Source organism: Artibeus jamaicensis, unplaced genomic scaffold (assembly GCF_021234435.1).
Source record: "Artibeus jamaicensis isolate MK-2021 breed Jamaican fruit bat unplaced genomic scaffold, CSHL_Jam_final contig_1832, whole genome shotgun sequence".
In the NCBI taxonomy this organism is placed as follows: Eukaryota; Metazoa; Chordata; class Mammalia; order Chiroptera; family Phyllostomidae; genus Artibeus; species Artibeus jamaicensis.
The window spans coordinates 32,182-54,480 of NW_026521362.1; the positions used below are offsets into that span (position 1 = coordinate 32,182).

The following is a 22,299-nucleotide window of genomic DNA, read 5'->3' on the forward strand; positions in this document are numbered from 1 at the left end:
GGTCTATTTTGGTGTGGGTTTAATTAATGCTGCATATGAAACTCCAAATGTCACAAGCCAGGAGTCTTAAATGTTTCATTATTAGCCTGACTTCTTATACAAAATTTGAATTTAATTTAATGTATGCATGAAATTCTTTTAAGATAAATTGATTTTTTAGGAGAAAGAAGGTTTATAAAACCACTCTATTATGATTTTAGCAAGTGGATGGAAACTATCTGAAAATGCCATAAATAATATATGACATCAACATGGCAACTTGAACTATAAACTTGCAGGGAAGGCTTGGGCTGCCCACTGATGATGTCTGGTCACGGAATCCAAGCCGCTCTTTGATGAAGTTGGTGATTAGGAGCTGAGGCTGTTGCTGGTGCTCCACCAGAACTTTGTGGGGCAAGTTGATCTGGTCACATTCTAGTCTGTCCAGAAGTGTCACACAGACCACAACAGCTAGAAGAGCAAACACCACCATTACTGAAAACAGGTTTTATCTTTCGTGGGGGAACATTAGCCCAACACCTCCACATCCCTAGCTCACAGTGTGTCATTTTCCATCATGCAGAAGCAATCCAGGCAACCCTCTAGCCTCCTTTATATATAACTCATATTTCTGTGGCCACTCACCAAACACTGCATCTAATTAATTAATGAAAATAATTTTAAGCATTTTCCCTCTTCCTTTCTCCTACAATTGGCTAGAGTAAGAGAAGGCTTTATGTTAGGTTTAGAACAAGGAGGGATCTTGCCATTCAGGACACATAAACCTCCAGCTTTCTATCCTATTTCCAGTTAGATGAGGCTCTTCTTACTTGAGGATAGAACTGGAGAGATAGCCATTATTCTTGAGATGACATTTTACTCCCCAATGCAATGTTTGAGTTTGCCTGCAGCAGCCTTCGCTGAAGAGTAAAGTAAATATAAAAGATATGAATGCTGACCTCAGGCAATACCATTAAAACTGAGTACTGACCCTCATGAAATTTGAGAAGAAAAATATTAAATGAAATGCTTAAATATAAGAACCAACTCCATGAAGAAGCAAATTTATTAGCATTTAGTTTCTAAAGAATGGGAATAAAATCCTCCTCTAGATGCAAAAGTAGGGGAAAAGAACAAACTTTTTTTCTAAAAACAAACTGAAACTTTCATGTTTGAAAAGTCACCATGATTGGCAGATTCCTGGTTTGTTTTGTCAAGAAGAACCAGAGAGAAAAACTGGGTCTCCTACAAATTCTTTTCTGTCAGTTTTGCATAAGATCTTTCATTTCAAGGGATGTGATTATACACATGGAAATCAGTGTCAACTAATTTGAACTGATGGTATAATAATCTCTGCCTTCATCTGCAGCATGTAAAAAGGGATTTCAGTGTTTATGGGACTATATGTGGTTACATCCACAGGCTGTGTGGGTGTGGAGATAAAGTTGGACTGGAGTGCAATATTTATTTGTTTGACCTCTCCCCTATTTCAGACTTCTTTATAAGATCTGGGTTTGGGAAGGAGAAATGGATTGTACTTAGATGCTATCTTTTCTTTTTGGATCACTTCTTACTATCTGCCAGGTATCTGTAATACCATTTAGTCCTTACAGTCCTATACTGTGAGCTAGCTCTTATTTTTATCCCCTTTTGACAGATGATGAAATGAAGACTTAGGGAGGTCAAACAAATGGCCCAGTATGCACACCTAGTAAATAGCCATCCAATTTCCAGCTTCCTAAACTGCTAAGAAGAGTTCTATACTTTCCATCTACCTGTCACTTGAGCTGGCACATGCTGAACCATTAGGCAGCCCTGCTCCGACTTATCGGTCAAACTGACCCTCCTGTTCAGTGAAGTGAAAAGGAATGAAAATATTCAACTTGAGCTGAGTTAACTATTTCATCACCTAGGGCCCTTTTTATTCAAAACTCACTTGGTTGTCAAGCAACTTGGCTGAACAGGTAAACAAGCAAACGAAGGGCTAGAAACATCCCCCGCTTTTCAAGTTAATGGTTAGCAAGTCTGTGAAGCCTAGCATAAGCAGGCAGTAGCAGGGAAATGTTCAAAGTTGTTCTCTGATCCTTTCCTTGGAAGAAGAAGGAAAGGAAACCGCACTCTGTACGTTTTGCAGAGTGGGAGCTGACTTGACTAAACATCACGTCTGGAGATTTCAAGGGTAATGCCAAAGATGGAAAAGAACAGGTCATAGCAATCTCAGTGGTGTTTTCTTGACCCTAGAGGCCCCTTGGACAAGCAGCATATAATAATCTTGTCACCTACAATTACTATTTCCACGAGCAATTAAAAGGAACTAATTGCCCAAAACAATTTGTCAAAATTAAGCCTGACAGCCTTGCTACCCTAATCCTCAGACTGGGCAGGGAGGTGGATCTTGTTGGAGGGACATGTAGGGACCTAGCTGTCACCAAGGAGGTTGTCTGCAACTGATGTCAGGCGGCACTGTGCTGGGCATACATATTGTTGTGAACCCAGAGCCTAAGGCCTCTGAGCACCAGGAACTCTCGATGAGCCTCAGGTTTCTGGAACCATTAGGGTCCCCTTAAGAATCTGATGAAAGTTGTCATTGGAATCTCTTTTCACAAAATACACATACACATATGCATATACACAAAAAATGTGTGTTTTTAATTTCAGGGGTTCAGGGCCTCTGTAGCCCCTCCCATGAATCCTTAGCAATCCATGGATCTCTGCTAACCCCGCTCCCCACCCCCAACCCTTGCCTTTCTGATTCAGAATGAACTTTCAGGAAAGTTTTCCCATGAACCTCAGGCAGAGACAGCAAGGCCAGGCACAAATTCCTCTGTGGACAACAGAACCTGGACGGGGCTCGGCCTCAGAAAACGGCCAAGTAGTAAAGGGGAGCTTGGGAGTTCCCAGCCTGGCTCTTACAACAGCTCCTCTTCCACTTCTCCTGGCCCTTTTCACGGCCCCCTTCACCTCTCAAGGTTTGAGTTGATAAGCAGACCCCATCTTTACCCCCTGTATTCCTGGTGTATAAAGCACAGCACTCTCAACAACCCAGAGCCTCTGTGCTGCCTCTGTCTCCCCTGAGACATCATCAGTCTCGGGCTGTTGGCTGTGAATCAGTACCTACGTGGAGAAAATTCATATGCAAAGGGGCTGATCAAAACTAAGCGGCATAGAAACAACTTGTTCTTCTAGATTGGTGTCTTTCAAAATGTGTTCCACTGGCTACCTCCCTCAGAACCAGAACTTGATGATCACTCAGAGTCCTGGGCTCTATCCCTGACAGGCAAGATCAGCGGGGAGAGGAGAGAGAGGGCAGTGAATCTGCTGTTTGTTGTGGTGGTGGTGGTCGTTCTGAAGAGAGACTACGAAAGTTGTGTGCCCACGGAAGGCTGCTGGGGAAGGGCAGCAGAGCATAATGCAAAGGGGCCTCAAATCAGAGCTGGGTTCAAATCCCAGCTCCACTACTTTTTAGCTGTGAAACCCTGTGGGAGCCTCTCTGAGCCACTGTTTGTTCTCCTGTGAGGGTGAAGAGAGCTGTAGCCGGTCACTTTTGAAGACAGCAGAAATATCACCCTCATGTAATAATATTTCAAAACTCTGACTTTCTTCCACCACACAGTTAAGGAATGTTACAGCTCCACACAGAATATAACCTTTAATCCTTGCTGTAATATCTTTTTTACTTTATCAGTGATCACCACGCAGTTCCTAAAGCCCAATGTCCTTCATTGCTGGGACCAGCAGAAGAACATAAAATGGAATTAAGGTCAAGATTCTGCTCCCTTTCATTGAACTGTAATAAAGTAATATTATGAAGACTAAATATATCCCCCAAGATACCAGTATCTGTCAAAAGAAACAACACTGAATTCTTCCTTTACCCTAAAGAAAAACCATGGTGAGTACTGCAAACACCAAAGACAAAAAGGATTTCAGCAGAACCTAATCTTAGATAAATATTAGGTTTCATATATTGCCATTCAAGCAGGTGTATGTCAAAAGGTAGCACTGCACTTTAAAAATGGATATGAACTGAACATACTTATCACAAGTTCACAGGGCAAAAGGATTATCACCTTTAATCAGAATGTTAGGGGTTCAAGTAAAGTAGCATTGCTCTAAGAGAGGGACAGGCATATGCGTATTATAAAGTCATAGATGAATGCATTTATGCAGCACAGTACAGTGGGTTTACAGTATTCTGAAGCCTCTGCCTTTCTATATAGAATAATTTTGTGAATGCCACTATCTCCTTTCCCAAATCTTCGTTAAAGGAACATTGGATTCCCACTATTCTTTTTTAGGGTGATAAGATCAGGATAACAACAGTGACTTTTTGGTGCCTATGGCCCCATTTCAAACAGTTTGTCTACCTATGAAATATCAAGAAATTTTGGGGCTACTGAGAAAGCAGAAATATCACATGAACTTTACGGAAATGGGAGGCTTAAATTTAATGTGTTGTCTCTTCCTATTGGGACGGTTAAAAAGTACTCCAAAATCCTTTAGACAATTTCAAGCCACTGACGAAGTTGGGGAATGAAGGAACCAGTTGCATTTCTTATAGCTATTTTCCATGGTAAATAAAGGTTGAATAGTCACTCTTTGCATTGTTCATTCATTCATTTGGCAAATATAAGTATGTACCAAATGCCTACATGGCAGATGTTATTCTAAGTGCTGGGGATGTTAGCAAGAAAGTGGCAAACAACACCCTGTTCTCATGGCGTTCATATTGTAATGAAGAGAGATATTAAATGCATACTTGTACCTTTCAGCATGAATATATGTAAAGTAATATGTAAATTAATATATAAAGAACCTAAAAATATAGTTTATATGCAGAAAAATGAAGTAGAATGAGTGAGTGAGTAGAACGAATGTGAATAGGTTTAGTTCAGGAAGCATTTCAAGGCTTGACAAAGTGAGCGTTATGGTGGGATCCCTTATTAATCACACAGATAAGAAGTGATAATCCATGTGGACCCAAGACCTCCTTGTCTCAGGTGGACAGAGAAAGGCCTATTTCTGCACTGGTCCAAACTCAGTGAGTGACTCCTCTGAATTAGAAGAAGGGTCTCTAGAAGACCTTTGCTTAAATAACCCATTAGCCATCATCACCTTAGTTTGAAGTCAGATTGGATTCAGTCATCTGGTAGTATTAAAGGGACAGAAAGGCCATTAGAGAAAGCTGCCTGGAGAGACAGGGTCTATTGGGTCATTACTAAAAATGGGAATGGGATGAATGAGGATATTGAACAAGTCTGAGAGGCCACCTGTGTTGCCCACTATTGGTGTATCCTCCCTAGCTTCCTCTATGTTAAAACAGCTGCTTGTGAAGTTTCTCTCAGCCCTTCCCTTAAGCAAGCATTGCTAGCTTCCACATAGCTTTCCCAAGGCTCACTACTGTGCAGGAAGGATGTTATAAAGCAATGAAAGATGGGAATGTGGTAGCAGCATATACATGGATGGGGCTTTTGTCTGTGTTCTTGGTGGTTGACCTTCCAGGGTGCAATGTACCAGGAATTCAGGTTTCAAAACAGTGGAGTATTCACAACAAAGAAATTCAGACAGAAATGCTCTAGAGAACTACACAATTAGAGAGCTACAGATGCAACCTTTAGTGAGAATGTTGGCAGCCCATAGGGTCTGCCCAGTGACAAGGCTGCAGCAGTGGCCTCAAAGAGAACTCCTGGCAGATTGAAATCAGCTACTAACAGCAGCAGAAAGAAGAAAATGCAGCAGGTAGCCAGAATAGAGCACGCTAGGAAGGAAGGAATGCAGGAGGGTGATGGTAGGTGGCAGAGAGAGCAAGGTCATGAGGATTTGCATCAAGGACAGAAAAGTCCTTAAGCAGAATTATTTCTCTGAAGTTTTGGCAACATCCTTAAAGAGAGAAACTTGGGTCCAGGGTTCACAAGTCCAGGATTCTCTCTGGCTGCCAATCAGAGCCTCTTAAGAAGGAACTAATGGTCATCACCAAACTTATTCATATATCAGGATAACATGTTAATACTAGGCATTTTATGTTTAAACTGGTTACTATAATTCTGCTCTATTTGCATATTAGGTGGAGCTGGGATTCAAGGAACCACTTGTTTTTATAATAAAGAAATGTGAAGAGCATTTCCTGCAACAGAAATGTCTGAATCCAGGGGTTTCTGCGGGCCGTGTGCTGATTGGACCGCTCTTAGGCGAGGTCAAGGGGCCCTCAGCTGGTGTTCTCACTTTCACTAACTGTGGAGAGAAAATCAGATGCTATTGTTTCTCTGAAAGGGGGTGTTAATGATGACCTTCTAAAGAGGACAAGGATGCATTTGCATCCTTCCCTCATGCAGTACAAAGATTTGCTTGTACATGCAACTCTGAGACATGGAAGTAGTTAAGGATAGTGGTTCTATAATTAATCTCTTCTGAACTATAACTTCTTTCTAAAATGTATTTTTAGGAAAATTACCACATATATTCTGCTTGTAGTTTTGTGTATTCAAATTGATTGAAATTAAAATTCCAGTTGTGATCAAATGAAGCATTATCATGCTATAATTCTTCACTGCTTTTTGAAGGTTTCTTTTCTGGGTATAAGGACACAAGACTCTCCAAGTGTTCTGCTAGTGGCACCAGACTCCCATCTTCAGTCTCCTTTGCTGGATCTTCCTCACCTCCCTTAGCTTTTAACTTCTAACCAAGGACCTTTCTTCATCTGATTCTATCCTCACTTGCTCCATCATCTCATCTGTTGCTTGGCTTTAATTGTCATCTATACACTGTCCACTTATAATTTTACTTCTTGCCTAAACTCCAGATTCATAATTCCACCTGCTTGCTCAGCCCCAGAACCTCACCTCATTTCCTCTCTCCTAGTTATAGCTCTATCCTTCCAGTTGCTTGGGCCAAAAACCTGTATATCATTCTTAACTCCTCTCTCTCTCAATCACATTGTCATTAAATCTTCCTAGATATGCCTTCAAAATGTGCCTAGAATGAGGCTGTTCACCATCTTCACTGTGCTTACCCTGGTCTACCACCTCTCCCTACACTGATGTATTTGCCCTCTTCTTCCTCTCCCTGCCTCTACCTTTGGCCCCAGTAGGCTCTTCCAACTCATCAAGCAACACAGCCCTTTTAAACCCCAAGTCATATCTGGTCCTTCTCTATTCAAAGCTCTCCAATGACTTCCCGTTTTGCCCAGAGTGAAAGTCATGCTTCTCACGTGACCACAACACCTGCACTCCCATCTCTTACCACCCTCCACTGCTGTCACTCCCCTCCTGGCACTCGGGACTTCTAGTTCCACCAACACACCCTGTATGCTCCTGCCTGGTGGCCTTAGATTTGCAGTTCCCAGACTGCTCTTTCCCCTATGTCCACATGGCATTTTCTGAAACCGCACCTTCTCCATGCATCCTTCCCTGACCATGCTGCTTCATATTATGTTTTTTCCCTCCGTACCTAGGTTATCCCTGCTCCTTTCCCTGTCTTATTTTAGTCACAGCTCTCTTCAGCATCTAACATATCATTATGTTACTAGGCATTAGCCCTTGTTGTTCGTCTCCTTCCATAGATTCGATAAGGGCAGAGATTTCATCTGTAGTGTCCACTGCGGTATCCCTAGCGCTTGGGTACTTAAGCCACTTGTTGATGCTCAGAAGAAAGTCTTTCTTTGTTTGAGAAGAAAATGATTGAGATGAACTTATGAACCAAAGTCTGATTTAAAAACTAGCCTTATTATTATGCCATGCACTCAGTAGATACACTGTAAAACACATTTGAGTCAATAACATATTTTATGGATTTTTTTCTGAAAAAAAAAGGATCATTGATGTGTGAAATTTGAAGCTGTAAATTCTGAAAAAGTTGCTCCAACATTTTCTTGGACATCATTATTAGTATTGGGGTACTGCATCCCACTTAAAACTATTATTGTAGATGGTGTTATGCTTTAGATCTGAGGCTTTCAAAGTCAATGAAATAAAGATTTTATTCACTTTGCAGCTGTATCCCTTTTCATTAATAAAATTTAAAAAGTTAAGTCTAGAAGATGACTATGAAAATAATTTAAAGTCAGAAAGAATAGTTATGCAGACTAGCACCCATGAAAATTCTTTTACATCAGTAGTTTTATTGATGCTGGTCAAAAGGTTGGTGTTACTTTTGAAATAATTTCACCAAAAAAAATGCAAGCTGCACCCATATTTGGTTTCTTAATACCATTCTCCACTGAAAGGAACAAGAGCTTCCCAGAGAAACGTTGATTCCAGATTTGAGGCAAGGAAAGTGCAGCTTGTGCCTCAGAATACTGTTGTGCCTGAGAGTGAGAACATTTTCAAGAGCTAATACGTTTATTTCAAAAGGACAAAAAAAGGGTGCAATTGAGGGGGCTCCTCCTGGCCAAATTTGGGATAAGTTGAGTATCACAAAAAAAATAATGACAGAAAAATAATAACACATTGATTTGAACAAAATCCACAATACAAAAATGACTTTCCCCAACTGAGAAGAAAAAGAGAGGTAGAGAGAAGCAGAAAGGTGTGTAAGGAAGAAAAGCTCTTCTTGAAGAATGCCAGGTAATAAATGTAGGAGGAATGATGCAATGAGAAAGCCATCATTTTGCAGCCTATGCTAAAATCATTGGGTGAAAGGTGGTTGGGTTACAGGATAGTCCCACAGTGCCAAATTATCTATCACCCCAGAGATTATTTGCTACTCATAAAGAGAAAACTTTAGCTTTTACATGGAAGGAGATGGCCATTACCACTTGAACCAGTGGGACATCCTCACGTTACATCTCCTTGATGAAGTGCAGTGGAATGTTTACATGCCTCTGAACTGTTCCTGCCATACAGCTATATCTGATCAGACCTCTCTTACACTTTATAGGAAATGTGCAGCAAAAATGAGCAAGTGGAACCCATGATGAAACACACAGACAGATCTAGTCTAGAACATAGGCCCTTCTCCAAGATAACAGCCTTGACTATTCAAAAAAATCCACTGTATGGAGAAAAAAAGTAAGTAGAACATTCTAGATGTAAAAATTACAGAGATGCAATAATCAAGTAATATACTGTAGAAAGTTAATTTGATATTGTATAAGAAAATAATGTACAAAAGACACTTTTAGGAAAATTTAAATGTGGAATGGATAAATGATGTTATGAAAGTTATTTTATTTTTTTAAAGTTTTTTTTTTCAGTTTAATAATGGCATTGTGATCATTGGGAGAATATTTATAGTCTTAGGAAATGATGCCTGGGAATAAGAATTAAGTGACATGATGCTTTTTATTCATTTATAGACAGTTCAGGAAGAAAAGCAAATAAGGCTGCTTTTATACACACACACATATATCTGCACACACACATATATATGTATACTGTATATATATTTCAAGGACATGCACAAATGTGTAAAACTATTAAAATTTTTGAATCTTGGTAAAGGGCAGATAGGTATTTATTATATTTGTATTTCAGTTTTTCTGTATTACTGAAATATTTCAAAATAAAAAGTTGAGAAAAGCAAAAATGCATATAACTTAACTTTTAAAAACATACTACTAGTCCACTGATGCTTTGTCCTTTGGTGGAGTACTTTTAAAGTATTCTGTTTGTTTCATATCTAGATAAATTCAACTGTAATATAAAATAGCAGTCACTACCAAGATGAAGAAAACAGAACTTTCTATCAAGTTCTGGTTGCATAGTGCACTAGCTAGTGACCTTGGGCAACTTGCTTTTGACCCTTGAGACTTGGTTTCCTCATCTGCGTGATGGTAATAATGTCCTGCCCACTCACAAGACATTGTGAGATAATCTGTAGTATAAACAATTGTAAGACATGCCTCCAACCCAAGATAATACATAGCTGGATTTCTTTTTCTTCTCCTGTAGAGTGAGAGTAACTTTGTGAAAGAAGAGCCTGTCACCCTAGGCATTCATAAAGGATTTACCTTTTAGACCACAAAGCCTGCACATAGCTGCAAACACTGTAGATTCCATCTCGATATTCCTGACACCGGATTTATATGCTCTCTTCAAGTAATCTACCTTTACTTTTCTGGAAAGCTGCACAGTACTCCATCCAGTCAACCCTGGCCTGAAAGAGAATGGAGAACATTTAGCAATCTGATACACTTCCACAGTGGCAGTGGCATCTCTAAGAGGCTGGCTGTCTGTTGGAGTGCTCTGCAGCTGACTAGAACTCTCACACCTGCACCTCAGGTAGGATAAACCCTGCTATCTGAGTCTTCCTATCATTGGGCCCGGAGTAAGGCTGTGCCTGACTCCAGAGTCTCATATGTAAAGAATAGTCTTCATGGTACTGAGTGCCCCAGGTATGGGGCAAGTAACCATTGAGTGGCCACAGCAGCCAGCACTGTGCCCAGGAATAATGGAATTAGAAAAATCATCATTTTTCAATGTGTGATAGAATCATTGCATAAAAGACAGTTGAGTTACAGAATATTCACACAGGGCCAAATTATCACCCCAGAAATTACTTGTTACTTTCAAATAGAAAACTTTGAACCTGAGAGTCACTGAGAGACTTGCCCTTTGAGGAAAACCTCAGGTTGCTCATGTGACTGAGGGATGGCCCAGGGTCAGGTGCTGGGAGAAGAGACCTCAAACCTCACCATACTCTGAGCTACTTGAAAGTAAGGACAGTGGTTTGGACATTGCAATTGTCCATCTGCCCTTCATAACGATGGTGGCCAAAAACAGATATCCCATTTGTCTACCTTCTTATCTGTCACACAGTTCTCAGGCTGTCTGTCAACCTATTGTAATTACCCTTTCCCTTCTAGGCTGCTTCTGGTGTTCATTGCCCACTTAATTTCACCTGTGTCAGCCAGTGGGGCTGGAAGGAGGTAGAAAAAAAGTCTGATGCTCTAATTCCTCATCCATCCTGCAGCCACTGGAAATATACATCTGTGCCCCACTCCCAAGGATGCCCTGAATTGAAGCAGGGAAACCAATAGCACTCTGTCACCAACCATTATTTGCTTCCTTTCCTCTTTTTTTTTTTTTTTACCTTTTAGTTTACTCCCATCCTAGCTGTATGCTTCTCCTTGTTCCTTCCTCCTTAGGGATGCCTGCCAATACCTCTAACATAGTGTTATTTGAGCCAGTTCAAACTCAGGTGTCCCAGAAGCCAAGCAGGTATTGTCAATGAGGTCTGCATGGTCCAGGAGCAGCCTCACCTTGCCTTCATTGAATGTAGCCCTGGATGTGGGCTGGGACTGGCCAGGTTGTCGTGCATCATTTTATATTTTTTCAAGTTATTTCGAGAAGCCAAAGCTATGGATTTTCATGTGAAATTTCAAGAAATTATAATGTGGGAAAAAAATTTACATTTTAAAAATTCTGTGAAGGCCAAAGGAAACACTGACTCCAACACGCTGTCATGTTCAAACTCTGGCTAAAACCCATCCATGACCCTTTCAACAAAGGGGCTAGAGGCTTATGACAGAGGGATTCAACCTTATCAGATCCAACATGCTCCCCATTTTATAATACATATGTTATAAAATAAAATGTTACTAACCTGAAGTAACATTTATAGATATTATAGCCTATCTCCATACATAACTTAAAACTTAAAAAGATCCAGTTAGAAAGGAAGGATATGCTAACTGGGATGAAGAATAAATTTATGAAGAATTAATAATAAAGTGGATGAAGATGAAAATCAAACCAGCAATTTGGAATATAAGGTAGCAAAAAGCAACTAATCAGAACAGGAAGAAGAAAAAAGTATACAAAAAATGAGGATAATATAAGGAGCCTCTGTGACAACTTCAAGCATACCAACACTCGCATCATGGGGATGCTAGAAAGAGAAGAGAGAACAACAAATTGGAAATGTATTTGAAAAAATAATGAAAGAAAACTTCCCTAACTTGGTGAATGAAATAGCTATACAAGTCCAGGAAGTATAGAGGGTCCCAAAAAAGTTGAACCCAAAGAGGCCCACCCCAAAACACAGCATAATTAAAACGCCAAAGTTAAAGACAAAAAAATAATCTTAAAAGCAGAAGAGAAAAGCAGTCAGTTACGTACAAGGGAGCCCCCATATGGCTGTCAGCCGATTTCTCAAAAGAAACTTTGCAGGATAAAAGGGATTGGCAAGAAATATTCAAAGTTATGAAAAGCAAGGACCTACAACCAAGAATATTCTACCCAGCAAAGGTATCATTTAGAATCAAAGGACAGATGAAGAACTTCCCAAATAAGAAAAACTAAAGTTGCATATTACCACCAAACCAGCATTATATAAAGGGTTAAAGGGTCTTCTTTAAGAAGAAAAAGAAAATTAAAAATATGAACCGTAAAATGGCAATGAATACATATCTATCAACAATTACATCTAAAAAACAAAATAAACAAGCAGAACAGAAACAGAATTGAAGATGTAGAAAACATTGTGGTGGTTATCAGAGGGGAAGGAGGTGGCAGGAATTGGAAAAAAGTGAAAAGAAGAAGTACAAATAGGTAGTTACAGAATAGCCATGAAAATGTAAAATATAGTGTAGGAAATGGAGTACCCAATGAAATTATATGCATGACCCATGAACATGGCCAATGGGGTGAGGATTGCCTAAGGGAGTTAAGGGAATGCTGGGTGGAGGAGGGCAAAGAAAGGAAAATTGGGACACTGTAATGGCATAATTAATAAAATGTAATTTTAAAAAGAAAAATAAAGTTTGCCGTAAAGATTCACAAAAAATTTTTAATATACTAGCCTAAGTTTGATCCAAAGGAAAAAACTGATTTAAAATGAAAATATGTAGTTTGATGAACATACTACAACACAACCATGTTACAATACTGCTAGAACGCCCTCCAAACTACAACACAACCATGTTACAATACTTCTAGAATGCCCTCCAAGGAATGGTACCAACCCTGGTTAGAATATTTTTTTTCTGGAATGAGCAGGGCCTGCCCTTGACACTTTCTTTCTCCTGGCCCCTCACTTTTTGTAACAAAATGTACTGAAGAGTCATCTTCAGTTGTCCCTCGACTTGATTTGAGAACACTTCAATAATTGCTGAGATGAAAAGGACCACTCTGACATCATCCATCCCTTTGGAATTCCTCCCCTAAATATTTCTCCCCATTTTCTGGATCCCACCTTTTCAGAGTACCAGATCCCTACTGAGGTACAGAATTGTACCTCAAAATGGCAGAAACATAGAATCAGCCTATTCACCTTCTCCAAGTCATCAGTTGAAACTAAAGTCATAACCAGAAATAAGATTTTGCTAACATCATTAACTGCATGTTAATGTTCAATTGTTCTTGGAGGATCGAACCCCCCTCTCCATATATATTCACTATAGGTGTTTCTCTGCTGCTTATTATGTCCTATGTTCCTCTGCTTTTGGAAGTTAGCAAGGTTGTTTCAGTTCCTTTTTAATTTCCAATGATTAATTTTCTAAAGTGAAGTTTTTAATATAAATTATGGGCTTGAATAACAAAGAGTTGCTTTCACAAGTTATACATTCTTCTTACCTTCATAAAAATCATAGGTACACATTGTATATCCAATGAGAGCTGGGAAGTTGGGAATTTCTTTGCTGCAGTTGAGTAGTTCCTCAGCCAGTTCCTTGTCAAGTTCAGTATTTTAGGTGACAATGTTGCCCAAAGATTACCTGTTCAAATCTGGGCTTAAAGAAGGAGTCCGCAGCTGTATCTGTTATTACGATAGATCCTGGTGCAACTTCTATAAGGTGGAAATAAATAAGTGGTTACTTTTGACATGTTGTATGTAATCTATTCTGCCAAAGATTAATTAATGCTAGTTGCTAATGATTCTCCTTCTTTTCATCCTTTAAATTATTTTTTCCAAGTGCAATTAAATAACAACATTCAGAACAGGCATTTACATTTGCTGTCTTTCCAGATTCACATTGACAATGTGATGGGGTTTAGATTCTAAGAAAAACATGACTCTTGGACATGCAAATTAGTATTGGCCTTCCGGCTCAAATTTGAATAAACTAGGTCAGGAATAAACTAAATGAGCCTGCCAGCAAGTAGCTTTCGCAAAGCGCAAAGTGATGTGACTACTTGATAGCTAATCTTCTCTGCAACTCCTTGATCACTGTAATTTCTCTGCATCTCTACCCTCCCTTCCTCCTGATTCTTATCATATCCATCCCTCCTCCCCTCTCCAGTGTAAATTAGGCCACTTGGCTGAATTTCCAGTGCTACAGTCTGGCTTGCTCATGGGACTTAGGAAGTCAAGTCACAGGGACTTGAGAAACCATCTTCTGCCAAGGTTATTCTTCCTGCCTGGAATGCACTTTTGTCCTCCCCCACAACTTCTCATCAGATTAACACCAACTCATTCTTCAGGAGTAGGCATAAGTCACTTCCTTCAAAAGGTCTGAATCCATGGAAGAGGAAAAAAATAAGAAGACAACACAGTTAGGTTACATCAAATTTCCCCGGGCCCAGGTTTTGACTGAGTGTTTGACCCATTCTGATTTCTGTTTAGAGCCAAAACAAGGGAACATATAATGATAGTGCCCTATACTATTCTAACATTCATCTTATTTTGTACAATTACTCATGTGTTTGCCTATTGCTCTGATTAAACAAACATAAGCTCTACAAATACAGGAGCATTTTCACTGTTGTCTCCTCAGGTCTAGCATTATGCCCATTACATTACAGATACTCAATAAGAATTTGTTGAACAAGTGAATGCTTCCATAGAAGTGCCATAGGGCAGACATCTGCAAACTACAATCAATGGGCTAACTTCAGACTGTCTTTGTAAGTAAAGTTTTATTGGATCACAGCCACATGCACTCATTACATACCTATGGTTGATTCCATACTGCAGAGCTGAGAAGTTGCAATAGAAACCATATGACCCACAAATCCTTAAATATTTACTATTGGGCCTTTTACAGAGCATAATCATATCAGTCTGAGTTGTTATAAATTCCAAAATTGATCAATGTGGGATTAATTTAGGGGATCCACCTAGTGACCCAAGGTGGGCTCTGATGATAGAGCTTTGGTGGGTCAGATACTTTTTAAATAAGTCAAACAAGTGGCTCTTTGAATTATTCATTATGTCCTAAGAATAGGAAAATGATTGAGAAGAAAGCTGAAAATGTGGGCATCAAAATGATGTCTTCCCAATATTTAGACGCATTAGTTACAATCTTTCTGAGGCCCAAAGGAGGGTATCCAGAAGGATGCCAAATCTAACAATGATTGCTAACATTCTCTTTCTGGATGGACATCCACAGATGTCTTTTTTTTTCATCTCATCTGTGAGAGCCTTGGGTCAACTTTATTACTGTACCACAGCTTTGAAAAGAGCCTATTCTTTTCAATCATGTTCATTTCTAGTGAATCATGTAGCTCTGTGATACGGGACAAGTCACTTCTCTAGCATCTTACTTTGAGGATTTCTGAAGGTCCGTTCCAGGTCAAAAAATGTATAGTTCCAAGACACAAATCTCAGCCCTTTATATAGTTACCATTCAGTCCTGTCACTCTGTCAACCAATCTCTTCCAGTTACAATGCTCTGTCTGTTTTTGCATTTGGAGACAGAGTACAATCACTCCCTCACAAGGTCTGCTCCTGAAGAAAAGATGGGAAAAAAAGGCTTCTTTATAACTTGACCCCAGCTCAATGTGAAAATATAAGCAAGGCCCCTGACCAGCCAGGAATCAGGGAGAAAGGAAGTTCTGGGAAAACCTTGGGAAGCATCAGTTGGCCCTTCCCTAAAGGTCCAGCTTGGTCTGTTCTGCTGTGTTGATGAGGAAGAGACACAACCAAGGAAAGAGATGTAGTCTTCAACATGAGCTTAAAGCAATATTTTCCTAAAAGCCTTGAGGTCTGCTTAATTAGCTGACAAACAAGGCAATTATTAGTGATTGAAAACACTTATTTCTGTCATTTATAAATTCTTACATCTCAAAATTTAATGTAATCCTCAAAACTTACTCTTATGATCAAAATATATTTCCTAAAAATTCTTTTACTCTTTCTCTTAGGAACACCTAAGTTTACCTGGGTAATAGGCAGTAGGATCTTTCACTCCAGATTTTCATGGAGAAAAGGAAGGCAGATAAAAAAGGTAATATATTTTTTAATTTCTTTAAATTTCAATTTCTTTCAATGTCTTCAGGCCTAGCCTCCTCACACTTTTTAGACCACCAGGTTTTCTGCTGGGCTCTGAGTATGTTGGTGTATTTTGGCAGCTACTTTGTATGGGGCAATGACTGGGATTTACCAGTAGAAATCAAGCATCTCACCTATTCTCCCTGATGTACCAATTCTGATGATGATAATATCATAGCACTGGGAGTTGTACAGTAATTTGATAAGTTTATAAAGCATGATAGACATGGAGGGAATCCCCATACCATGCTGTCGAGAGAAAAGAGAAAGTCATTACACAAACTGACACATGCACAGGACATAGTTCCTTCCTTCATTACAAGTTAACAGCCCTCAGATACATTTACATAATCATTATGATTTTGTCAAAGCTGAGGAAACCGTAAGTCAGCTCTAGCTGACACCTACGTGACATGCTGATAGATGTGTCCATCTGTGAGGATCAGAGCGAGGCATCTCCCTGACAGTTGAACTGAGCTCAGCCCTCACCATCAAACACAGAAACGGGTGATGGCACAGTGCACTGGGCTCTCGGGCCACAGCTACTTTTCATCTGCCCTGGGCTCTTGACAGTGAGCCTTGGAAGTAGAGCTTTTTTCCAAGATTGACTTGATTTAGAGGAAATAAAAATTTTGCCGCCATGTAAATCAGTTCTTCCCACCATACGAAAGGAAATAGTAAACCCATGCCGTTGCTATCATGTGCCCCTGTTCATGTGCTGCAAATTCTGGGAGCTCTGAAAGATGTGAGAGTGGAGATGTGGGTTATATCCACATGCAACAGTTCAGAGCGGATGGTGAATGTGCAGGCGAGGTTAGGTTGCTGTAATCCTGGTTTTCCTCAGCATTTGGAACAGCAGAATCAGTGTCACCAGAAGAGGGGTCAACATGAGTTAAGAGTTTAGCAATTCTTGGTCATATGTTCTAAGAACTCTCCAGAAAGATCTCCATGCTGGACTTTGCAGTAGCTGGAGCTTAGTTCAGAATAAGTGGCTAATTTCATTCCTAACATAATAACATTGGAGAGTCAAATGTGTTCTTCATTTCTACTCTTGGGCACAAAGTTTGCATGCAGAAAATCACCAGGGGCATCTTGGTGATTAGGTGATGTCGGCCACCAATTCTCTCATTAGCCCATCTGGAAAACCATTGCAGCCATGACCATGATGTTCTGTCCTGGGTTCCCTCCCTCTCACCTTCAAGAATATTAAACTATAAAAAGTTTGAACCTCCAGGGTTCCCATTTTTGGTTTCTGTTTAATGTGTCCTGACTTCCAAATGCTTTGTAAGTCTCCCGGAGACACAAATCAAACCTGAATCTCCTTGTGTGTCCAATATTAACAAGTTTGGACTTTGACACTGACTCTGCCACTAATGAGTAAACTCTCTAAATCTCATTTGCTCAAATGTAAATTAAGAGAACAAACCATTATTTGATCTTTAGGTTATTTCTAAGACAGATATTTGATAGATCTATAATTATCACCTATTATAAGACATGGTAATAAAATGACAAATGGGCTTGTATGTTTCTGCTAGCATTCTTTCTCTCATGTGCATGTGTGTGCATGTGTGTGCGCGCACACACACACACACACACACACACCCCTCAACTGCTGGAGAGGAAGAATTTTCAAATAAGGGACACAAATTGGAAATCCTCTGTCTGCCTAGTGAGGCCCATTTCTAATTGGCTGACTTCTGGGCATCATACTTATTTCAGCTCTTTTTACTTACCAGGACAGCAAAATCCATTTACTGCTGTTTTTCGTATCTTACTGTTAAGTTTCACTGCTTGTTTATGATAATTTCACATTTTTATAAACCTTACTTTTGTGTCCTTACCCATTTTTGCACAGGAAAAAAATGACAGGTGTAGTCTACGTGTGAAACAAAAGTTAGTGAGACAAAATTTACCTGCCTCAAACAATACTCAGTTTCCTTTCAATGTAGATATTCTATGAACACATGAATAAATGAATGGATTCTCCAGTTTGAGCCCAAAGCAAGTTTCAGGCATTCTTGACACAGACCAGAGGTCTACTTAGCTGCCCAATTGATGTTGCATAATTTTCTCTTCTGTGCTTTAGCCTTCCATCCATGATTGCTATCCTCCTCTCATCAGGTAATTAGAGTATTGACAACTAGTGGCTCTTCTCTGGGTGCAGTAGCCACATATAATTCAGCTCCTTAGAACAGTCACACCTCTGCAGAAGATTCTTCCTCATTCCCTAGTACGACTGGCTCTGTGCTCTGTGAGGACTGCAGTGTCCAGATATGTGGTAGGTAAGAGCTATCATTTTAGAATATAGCCCTGTAGCAGGGACAAACTTGGAAAGGCAAGCTCAGTGCACACACATACCCACTTTCCTCTGTGTATATGTCCCTGAGTCCAAGAGGGAAGTGGTCTGTGTATTCCCTAAAATTACAAATTATTCCATTTTCATTTTGTCTTAGGGCACTACGTATGTCCATAGCTGTTAACATATTCTAAACACAGGAGAGCAGTTCACAGGAGCTCTGTGGAAAATGCATTTCCAGCTTTTCAGTGAGCTTATTGTAGTGTTAAACGGCAGCCTTTGGCAGTCTTAAAAATTGGCCCCTGTATACTTAAAGTTCAACATTCCCAAAGCTGGAAAAGAGGTGGAGGGGAGAAAATTACTGGTGGCTTAATCAGTTACAAACTAAAGAAAGGAAGTATGCTTTGAGGGTTTTTTTCTCCTAAGTTGAGTAGCTAAGTGGTAATTAATGAAGTAAAGGGATACCAAATGCTATGTTCTGCCCCTGGGACTTTTTCCTACAATGAGTGTCACACCTGGAGACTTAATTTAATTGTGTGAGAAGGCAAAGCAAGAGGGGAAAAGAACTCCTGTCCTCAGAAGTTCCCTCTCTTTCTGCAAGTTTGTGATGACTCCCAGAGCACAGTCGGGGCGTACTTACACTGACGGCCAACACGGGCCAGTTTTGTACGTACCGTATCTGTCCATCCCAGCACAGATGTCTCTTACATCTTCCCCACTTTCCTCCAGTCTGAGCTCCTTACCCATAAACAGTGCAAACGCTTTCATTCTGTTGGGGTTCCCGCCCACACAGACAAACTGTGAATAAAAATAAACAATTACTTGCTTTAATGACTGCGACAAAAACCAAGGTCAGCTTTCAACATCAATGTTTTCGTTTTATCTTTCATTAATTTACTTAAGAGTATGTGTAGATGTTATGGGTTATGCTCATAAGTTCACTAATTTGCATCATTAACCTGTAAAGAAGGCAGCCAGACAAAAAAGTTTGATTACTTCATTAGTAAAGAAAAAGATCATCACAAAATCAAGGTGAGTATTACTTTTGGTCCAGTCGGTGTTTGCTGGGGTTTAGTTACAGTGAACAGCAACCAGCTCTTAGCTGATATCAGCAGCTCATCGCTGGGCATTAACAGACTACATGCTTGGTATGTAAATACCGAGCACGTGAAATGTAAGTAATATGAGAACAAAAGGAGAACTAAGAGGCTTACATACGTTTTGTCATTCTACATCCCCAATCACAAGTTGTTATTGTAAAATGTGCTATGTTAAAACTTTAGAAAGTTAATCAAAACTTTCCCAACCTCTCATTCAGAAGAAATTCTCATGGAGCAAGCCTTATGGTGGACTCAAAATCTCATGACAGTATTTCATCAACTCCAAAATTTTTGTTTTGTTTTTGTTTTGTTTACAATTTAACATCTCTGAAATTATAATAGATATTTCAATCAAGAGTGTAAAATCTAATGAACTATGTTCATAGAATTGTCTGGGAGTTTCTTGTGCAAGAGCCCATCAGGGTACATCAGCCCCGGGGCTGGGGGAGGTGGGTGTCAGAGAGGATCCCAATGGCTGACAGCAGTGTGGATGAGCAGCCAGCCTGGTGAGTACCCGGGTAGGCGGTGGGGAAGGATGAGCAGCAGCAGATGTCAGAGACGTGAGGAGGCACAGCCCACAGAAAGGTGTGGGGCGCAAAGCCATCGGGGAACCTAAACTAAACGGTGAGGTGCAGGGTCTGAGGAAGCTCAGTCAGACATAAGGCAACACAGGGGTTAAGGGCCTGCCCTTTGAGATAAATCTGGCTTTGCACCACAACCCCATCAGTGGTTAAGTAACTTGCTAGTGTTACACATGCAATTTCTACATGCCTCAGATCAACACCTCCAAAGTAGAAAAACAAAGTACCCTTCATGTGTTTTTTTTTTTTGAGGATAAAAGACAGGATTGACTATGGCAAAGGACATTGCACAAATCCAGGCACCTGCTGAGCACTCAGCAAATGGTAACTACCATACTATTTGTCAGCTCATGTAGCAACTTCCTGGTGCTGCTTTTGAGCTTGCGTAATGTTTCTGTATTGCAGAATTTGGTAGAAATGAAGTTTATTCAAATCCAGTAAGGAAAAGGCAGTTGGTGGCTGACTGATGTGGGCAGCAATGGACAGGGGGTCAGAAGGGCTGTTGGCCGAGGTCCCACACCGACAGAAAGAGTATCTGGCTAAGGAAGTTGCTCACTGAGGTTGTGGAGCAGCACCCCCACTCACAAATGATTCACTGTGACTATTCGGTGGTCTGATTACATGGTGCATTCTGCTCCCATTCAGCAATGATTCCTGTGTCACACTCATTTTCTATTATGAGATGTAATTATCCTTTTATCCAGCCCCTCTGCTTCTCTTCTACCCCCATTATTGTCTTTTCTGTGGCTTCTGAAGAGTTCCCCTGACGGGGCTTAAAGTTGGTCATGAACTACATTGGAAGTTAGCCATACAGGCTGGGTAGCAGCGAGAGTAAGACCATGGTCTAAAGTGAATTTTTAAATTATTATTGATTACTTATGAAATTTTTCTCTCTACCAGTATAGATAATTAAGACTTAGCTCAAGATCTAAGTACAAAGAGGGTTTTGCTTTTGTTTGATTTTTTACAGACTACAGTAGTTTGAAATAATCTCATTGTGTGGTGCCAGTGAATGTAAATTACAACTATTTATATTGACCATGAAACAAAAACAGATGTTAGAATAGCTAACAGTTTGAATTCTTTGAACCCTAGATATTGCTGTAATCAACAGGAATTTCTGAATGTTTCTGGTGACGTAAAGATGATAGGTATAGACAGAAGCTTTTTCATGTTTGAAGCCTTACTCTTAAATCAGACTCACTAAATATCGCCTCTAGACACAGTTTTAAAGCTGGCTGCTTTAATAAGAAGTAAAATATGGCTGAGGACCACCAAGCAATGCTGACCTTACTGTGATTTATGTCCTAAACAAAATGATCAATTGTCTGGCTGTATCAAAGAAGTTAAAAGTACATTGGGAAAGAGTCTGAAGCATTGCAAAAATGTGTTAAGGACTTTGCTATATACTGCCAGAATTAACCCACTTTCACATCTGACTACTGTCTTAAAAGACGTCCCTTTGCCACCTTGTCTTAACCTGGTGCTATTGCAGTTTATGTATGTTGTATATTTACAAAGGAGCATAAACAATTTTAAAATGCATATTACAGGGTGTTATATGGTAATGCTTTTTCATGTTACTTGAAATCTCTAGGGAGAGATTGGAGGATATGTTAATAATTTTATAAAAGGCACATTTCAATGTTGAGTTTGAGTAATAACATCTAATACTCCTCCACCATGTTTTTTAACTGCTTGATTCATTCCAGTCAGTATGACAAAGTCTGGTTAGCTGTTCACCAAAGCTGTTTCTCCTTCCTTCTGGGCACACAGCTGAACTGAACTTCCCAGCCTTCTCTCCAATCCCAGCTCTTTCACTTGTGTGCTGTGTTATGCCCATTATAGATACAGAACAATAGATGATAAATATAGATAAGTATAGGTATATGTACAGATATATAGATGTACTGCTTAATGTATTTATAGCAATATGCTTATATGTACAGATATATGTTACATCACTATATATGTGTGTGTGTGAACCTCAGTTTTCTCATCTGTAAAATGGGGATAATAACATCTACCTTAGTTGCTATGAGATTCAAATAATGTACCATGCACATATGTCTAATACAGAGTCTAATACATGGGAAACACTTGATATATAAATAATAGAAAACTTTCTGTCTTAAAAACATAACCTGAGTCTTTCTAGTTTATTAATTATGAGAGTCTTTTAATTAATTGGAGT

General features: G+C 39.7%; 1 protein-coding gene across 1 annotated transcript in view; it reads right to left on the bottom strand.

Moving 5' to 3' along the window:
• Nucleotides 1–214: 214 nt before the first annotated feature.
• Nucleotides 215–22,299, bottom strand: part of UPP2 (uridine phosphorylase 2) — a 29,569-nt gene continuing 7,484 nt past the window's right edge. The window contains 7 exon segments of the mRNA XM_037138324.2: nt 215–450; nt 9,926–10,036; nt 10,039–10,071; nt 13,491–13,623; nt 13,625–13,701; nt 16,260–16,374; nt 19,067–19,222. Of these exon segments, the coding sequence (XP_036994219.2) occupies nt 215–450; nt 9,926–10,036; nt 10,039–10,071; nt 13,491–13,623; nt 13,625–13,701; nt 16,260–16,374; nt 19,067–19,222 (861 nt within the window).